At 32.1% G+C, this 7,583-nt stretch overlaps 1 protein-coding gene across 1 annotated transcript; it reads left to right on the top strand.

Moving 5' to 3' along the window:
- Positions 1-4,493: 4,493 nt before the first annotated feature.
- LOC119686297 lies at positions 4,494-7,319 on the top strand. Its single transcript, XM_038100853.1, has one exon. The coding sequence runs from the start codon at positions 4,494-4,496 to the stop codon at positions 7,317-7,319; it is 2,826 nt and encodes a 941-aa protein (XP_037956781.1).
- Positions 7,320-7,583: the final 264 nt, after the last annotated feature.

The following is a 7,583-nucleotide window of genomic DNA, read 5'->3' as shown; positions in this document are numbered from 1 at the left end:
GTCGGTCGTTCCCACCCAAGATCACTGTCTGCACTGTAAGGTTGAGTCGTCCCTCCCTACTCCTATGAGTGATAATGTGACTCACTATTTCTTTAGCACCACTCTCTAGCTTTCTAGTCCATTTGGTTTTAGTTATTTATCAAACAACACACATCACCTGTCCGTACCACCCCTTTAGCAACTTATTACTCAGGCATGATGAATATAACGAAACTTACAATATTTTTTTATTATATGTATCTTATTTTATTTAAATTAAAGTTAAAGACACAAATTTATTATTTATATTTAAAAATCGTTTATACTTTATTAAAAATAATTTTTCCGATATTTCGACTATCTTCGATAGTCATCTTCAGGCAGTTTTCCCTGAAGATGACTATCGGAAGAATTATTTTTAATAAAGTATAAACGATTTTTAAATATAAATAATAAATTAATGTCTTTTTTATTTCTATTTAAATTTGACCAATTAGTCCGATAACAAATTATTATAATAATAATTTTTGGTCACAAATAAAAGTATTTAATATTTTAAAAAAAAAAAAATTAAAGTTAAAGGAATTTATAAATTTTTTCTTCTATTTATTTTCTGTTATATATTTCAAGGTACAAAATCCAACCAAACTTTAACTAGATAAAAAAAAATAATTATTTCCTGATGTAGTGCTCTATGTACAAACAATAACAATTTAAGTATGATACTAATAAAAAATTAAATAAAAAAATTTTATATTGAAAAAATATCCTTAAAACTATAAGAATATGTGTTTACTTTTTTTTTTAAATAATTCAACGGAATCAATTCTTATAAGTAATATATTTTGTAAATAAAATATAAAAAAACTTGTAATGCACACAAAAAAAAAACGATTCTTAATGTAATCAAAAAAAAAGAAAAAGAAGAGAAAAAAAATGCAAGAAGCAGTAAATAAACTCCTTAAATGACGTCATTCGCGAGGTCGCTGTACCTAGACAAAAATTTTAAATAAAAGAAATGCTACCAACAAGCAAAAAAACTGAATAGCATATAATTTTAACAGAAAAAGGTTATTTCTGTTTTTTTTTCTTTTCTTTACTTCTCTAAACCTGGAGTAATATTAATTTTAAACTTATTTTATTTATATTATTATATAATATATATTATTATTATTATAACTTCCCATTTTTAATTAGCAATATAATTTACAAATAGCAATATAAATAAATATAATTGAATTATTTTTTTATTTCTTTTAAATATTCCTATATAGTTAACTACTTTAACATTTAAAACTTTTGTAACAAGAAAATTAACTAATTTAACATCTGAAACTTTTGTTAAATTTTTTTGCGAAAAAATCGTTGTTAAATAAACATATTAATAAATATCATTAACTTATGCATACCTATGAGAATAAAAAAAATCTTTATGGGTATTGTTAAGGCTTATGACTTAGATTTACGTCTTGGATTTTTATGTTATCATTATTTATTTAGGTTTAGTAGTTATATTTTTTTATTGGTATTTTTATTTTGCAGTATAAGCATATGTTTTAACAATTATTGCTTACACAATTCAAGTGCTACTTGTTTGTTTTATAGGCCAACGCTTTGCAATGTTGCAATATCAGCTTTTTTGTGGTTAATGCATTGACGAAAGTGTTTGGCCTCATTAAACTGAAACAATTAATAATTATGTAGTTTATTTGTTTTTTGTATACTGCAAATTAATGCATATTTTTAATTTTGATGATTTATCAATTTTGTGTATAGTAATTTGTATATAAATTGAAACATTAATAATAAACGATCAGATTTAAATCAATAATATCGCCTTTTATTACGCACGGCAACAGCTTAAGTGCTTGTCTGTCAAATCAACATATTCAAAAAAGCAACAAACCTTCAAATATAAAACTATTAGTTTATGTGCTAGATGGTATAAACTTTTAAAGGATAGCTTTTAAGAGTTTTCAGGTATTACATACATTTGCGTCTACATTTGCGTCTCCAACAACTGCAGTCACAGTTATATTGAAAGCGGTATTTACTGTTATTGGCGTGCATGTTGAAAACACCGCAACCGACACCGCAATGTCCACCGCCTTGCAGCTACTGCTGTTTACCTTGTAATGACCTTTCCGGCCCTTCCCACGGCCGGGGTATACTCAGCATATACCACGGTTCAGTACAAGAACTCAACAAAAGAAAAATAGAAAGGGGGAAAAAAATCTTCGGGCCTAGGAATTTTCGTAAACGAAGATGAATGACGTAATAATGTAATTTAAAAATTTTTTTAAAAAAAAGTTTTTTTTTTATTCATAACTACAAATTGCATTGTTTAAAAAAAATATACATATATATAAATTAACTAGCCATATATTAGTATTAATTAAGACTAATTTCTGAGTAAGCTACAATTTCTACTAAATTTTAAAATTTTAGTCAATAAAATATTTGGTGGTGGTGGTAATTATTAGGCTATAGTAAACTAAGAATATCCACTAAAATACAGTACACAATTCATACAATATATTCTTAATTATTATGGAAAAAAAATCGGAAAATTTCAAAAAAAAACTAATAAAATAATAATTAATAAAATAAATATTATAATCCATATAATATGATTTATACTATTTACTTACTTACTTATGTGGCCATAACAACCCGTTACCGAGTTTCGCAGCATTTTTCCCCCGGCGCCTCTGCTGCGTGCGCGCCTTCTCCAGTCATTGACCGCATATACAACAACATCAACATGTAAGAACGGAAATTTACATTAAATTTTCGCCTACATAAAAATATATTAGACACATCACTTTGGTACAAACATTACAATGAACTAAAAAATAACACCACAACACAGTTTTATCTATTTTAAAACACTTACTGGTAACAAATATTGGATATATCTGATATAAAGTTCATTAAATAAATATTTACTACATTTATTATAAACTACTCACCAAAACCCACCCCGCATGAAACTAATTGCAGGATGCACCCACAAAATAACCAAGTGATCTGCAATTACATTGAAATAAAAGTTAAAAATTTAATTAATTAAATAAATAATATACTTACCTTATTTATTTATGAATTATATTTATATTTTGTTTTGGAACACATTAATATTTATAAAATTAATATTTATTAAATTACATTAAAAATTACAAAACTACAAAACTAGCACCGAATACATTTTAAATCACATTTTACAATAATCAAAACAAAGTAGCAGAATTGCGAAATAAGAAAACAAGAACTTCGAAAAATATTCGCCGTAAGAGAAGCTCAAAGAGACGTAAAGTGCACAGTAACTTTTTCTTATGCAGGGGACTTGGCATGGAATCAATATGTCATATACATCTAGAAAAAAAATACAAGTCCATAAATTTCCTTTTTTTTTAAATACTTATACATTAATTTTTTGTATCTTCTTTTATAAATTATTGAAACAGCTTCTCTGCTGCTGAAGTTGCTGCTAGTGTTGATGTTGCAACTGCTACTATTGCTGAAATTGCTGCTGTAGTTAATGTTTCACTGCTACGGTGGCTAAAGTTGCTGCTGCTGATGTTGCACTGCTACTGTTGCTGAAGCTGCTGCTATTGTTGATGTTGCACTGAAATTGTTGCTGAAGTTGCTGCTGTCTTTGATGTTGCCCTGAAATTGTTGCTGTAATTGTTGTTTTGTTAAAATTATTGACTGCTGATGTTGCTGAAAATATATAATCACTAAATGTTCTGTTGCACCTTCTTATTTATACGATCGATTTAAGTTCTTTTATTTCTTTTTCTTTTGTTTAATGTTTAACTTTACAATAGGGGTTTTTCCTTTGTAAAGCACTTAATCTTAATTTCAATAAAAAACAACTGCCACTTGGATACTTTAACGCTCAAACAAACTTCTCGAGAACAACTCTCAGAACAACCCTAGACAACCACATCGCAACTTACTATTCAAAAACTAACTGCCCTGTTTTGAGCTTTCCACCCATGTTTTCACCTTTGGAAACCAGTGAAACATTGATCATGTGCGTAATGCATGATCGTAAAATTCCATTAATTTCTGCTGTTCCGCTGAAAATAGGTTCAATATTGACCTAGTTACCTGTTGGTAACTGCCAATATTTCGAAACACACAATTCTGCATAAAGTTCACTGATTGAGCTCAATATAATATATTAAATTTTAAATATTAAATGAACAAACTGCTAATATATTGAAAACTATTATATGAGCGAAAAAGTTATACGACGGCATTATCAAATTAGTGAAAATGGCCTAAATGGCTATATAATGCTAAGTACAGAGGACGTTAAAATAAATGAACAATCCACAACCAAACCTTTACATAAAGAAATTACTTAAATTACTTACTTAAGGAAAAATATCAAAAATAGCTAGTGAAATTGCCATAGCTCATAAAATAAAATTAATTAATAATCCAACAAGCTTCTCATCAAAAAACCAAAAAAGCCAAAAAAAAAATGTGGAAATACACTGGTGATGAAGAAAGCGACACTCAATACAGCGAAAGCTCTAAACCTAATTGGCATTGGTGAAACAAACTCCACAGTACGGCAAAAATTACATGCCACTGTGAGATCACGTATTAATTCTTATGAGTTTTCTACTGATTTTTGGGTAATGCCTTCAATCTCCACTTACCAACCCGACAAATTTGTGTCAATGAGTAATTGGAATGTTCCTTCCAATCTTTCACTTGCTGATGCACACTTTCACAAACCGCAAAAGAAAGATCTTCTACTTGGTGCCGAAAGCTTTTTCGAACTGTTGTCGATTGGACAAATAAAACAAGATACTAATTTTCCAACGCTCCAGAAAACATTACTCGGATGGATTGTATCTGAAAGATTCAAACATGCCGAAAGCCCCAATGCTAAAATTTGCAATCTAATAAGCTTAGATAAAGAAAAGTTGACAGATGACTGTTCCTTAAACTGTCTTGTACAAAAATTCTGGAAATTAGAAGAAATTCCTAAGGAGATTAAGGTTAAGAAATATACTGCGGAACAACAACTTTGCGAGACAAAATTCGTCAGCACTGTTCAACGTACACTGTCTGGCAGGTTTAAGGTGAAACTCCCCTTTAAATCTGATCCAAGTCTTTTAGGATTCTCATTCCAGACAGCAAAAAGCCGTTTTCTATCATTAGAGCGCAAACTTTCTCATGACTCCATCTTACAGAATCTCTATATGGATTTTATGAAAGAATATCGGAACTTAGGTCATATGACACCAACCAACGAGAATTTTTCTGCAACCCCTCACTACTTCATACCCCATCAATGTGTTCTGCGACCACAGAGCACCTCTACTAAGCTTCAGGTTGTATTCGACGCATCAAGTCGAACATCTTCGCAGATGTCATTGAATGATCTACTAATGGTCGGCCCGATCGTGCAAGAAGATTTATATTCAATTTTGATTCGTTTCCGCATGCATAAGTATGCAATAACTGCTGACATTGTTAAAATGTACCGTCAAATTGAAGTTGACGAGGCAGACAGAATTTTTCAACTTATACTTTGGAGAGAAAATTCGTCCGACGAACTGAAGGTGTACAAATTAAACACTGTGACTTATGGTACGTCATCTGCACCATTCCTAGCTACTCGCTGCTTAACCCATTTGAGCGATATTTATCAACTTACTTATCCCAGGGGAGCAAACTCAATACGCAATGACTTTTATGTCGATGATTTGCTTACTGGTTCGGATAATTTTGAAAATTTAGAAACAATTCGAAAAGAAGTCAGTTATATTCTCAATGAAGCAGGATTTCAATTAGCGAAATGGTTCTCAAACCACTCAGCCTATGAAAGCACCGAGCTGTTAGAAAAACCGTTGAAAGTCAATGACAGTGATATTACAAAGGCCCTTGGAATCCATTGGTTGCCAAAGAGTGATATTTTCAAATTTCATTTAGAAGAAAAATTCAATCATTTACGAGCCACAAAGAGAAATATATTGTCGGTTTCAGCTCGACTTTTCGACCCCCTCGGTTTAATTTGTCCAATTATCACTAAAGCAAAAATATTGTTGCAAGAACTTTGGCTTCAAAAACTTGATTGTGATGAATCGATACCTATGCACCTTGACACCAGTTGGCAAGCCATCAAAGCGGATTTATCTTCACTGGATTCTATCGCAATTCCACGATATGTAAATGTGATCCCAAATTCCAAATGCGAAATTCACGGTTTCGCAGACGCCTCGATAAGAGCTTATGGCTGTTGTATTTACATCCGAACTCGCGACTCTAATGGTATCCATACAGCGTTGCTCACTGCTAAATCAAGGGTTGCTCCGCTCAGTACAAAGTCTTTACCCAGACTCAAGTTATGTGCAGCTCACCTTCTGGCTAAACTATGGACTCGAGTACAGCCACTCATTTCTGGTGCCGTCAAGAATGCATATTTTTGGACTGACTCAGAAATTACATTATATTGGATCAAGAGTCATCCGTCAACACTCACAACATTCGTGGCAAATCGAGTGTCAGAAATTCAAGAATGGTCAAACGACGTTTTGTGGAGACACGTTCCGTCAAAACAAAATCCAGCAGACATAGTTTCAAGAGGTTGTACTGTCAACGAGCTTAATACCTCAATCTGGTTCAAAGATCCCCCATATTTGCTTCAAGATGCCACTAACTGGCCAAAAAATAGTCATTTTCCACGATCAACAGATGAAAAAAGTTTGGAGAAACGAAAGGTCAAGGTCGGACTTTTAGCAGTTGAAATTGAAACTAATGTCATTTCAAAACTAATCTGTAGCCAATCATCTTACCCAAGCCTGCTGAGAATTTTCGCGTACATTCTACGTTTTATCACTAAGAAAAATGAGAGAGCTAACGCTCTTATTCCGACAACAAAGGAGCTTAATTGGGCATTCTTGAAAATGGTTGAATTCATTCAAAATCACGAATTCAGGGATGAGATCGAAAAAATGAAGAAGTCGCATAAATTGCCAGTTAGCATTCAGAAACTAACTCCGTTCATTCATACAGTCCAAGATGGTCCTCGAACATGCAATTTGCTTCGTGTAGGAGGTCGTCTACTAAACGCACCACTTTCTTATGATTCAAAATTTCCCTTGCTGTTACCAAAAAAATTGCATTTTGTCGAGATTTATTTACGATTTCTTCATACAACCAATTGTCATGCTGGTCAAAAAGCCTTAGAAGTGCTGCTTCGTGAAAAAATTTGGGTCATAAATTCAAGCAAGGCATGCCTTAAAACCGTAAGAACATGCATACATTGTTTTCGATACAAACCTAAGCTGTTGACCCAAGTAATGGCCGATTAGCGGTGTCGATTTTTGTGGGCCTGTTATACACTACTTTGAAAATTCGTGGTCGACCACCAGTTAAAATGTATATCGCAGTGTTTGTTTGTTTCACGTCAAAGGCTATACATTTAGAACTTGTAACAGATCTGACAACTAACTGTTTCATTTTTAGTCTTAAAAGGTTTGCCGGAAGACGAGGACTCCCAGAAAAAATCTATTGCGACAATGCGACAAATTTTGTAGGTGCCGATCGCAAGCTGAGAGAGCTGATAGATGCGTTTC

The sequence above is a fragment of the Teleopsis dalmanni genome, chromosome 1, assembly GCF_002237135.1.
Source record: "Teleopsis dalmanni isolate 2A chromosome 1, ASM223713v2, whole genome shotgun sequence".
In the NCBI taxonomy this organism is placed as follows: domain Eukaryota; kingdom Metazoa; phylum Arthropoda; class Insecta; order Diptera; family Diopsidae; genus Teleopsis; species Teleopsis dalmanni.
Note: the sequence above shows the minus strand (reverse complement) of the source record. Positions and strands in the feature narration are given on the sequence as shown.

Bases quoted from the DNA above. Each gene is read 5' to 3' on its own strand.
- LOC119686297 (XM_038100853.1), top strand. From the start codon at position 4,494: ATGAAGAAAGCGACACTCAATACAGCGAAAGCTCTAAACCTAATTGGC.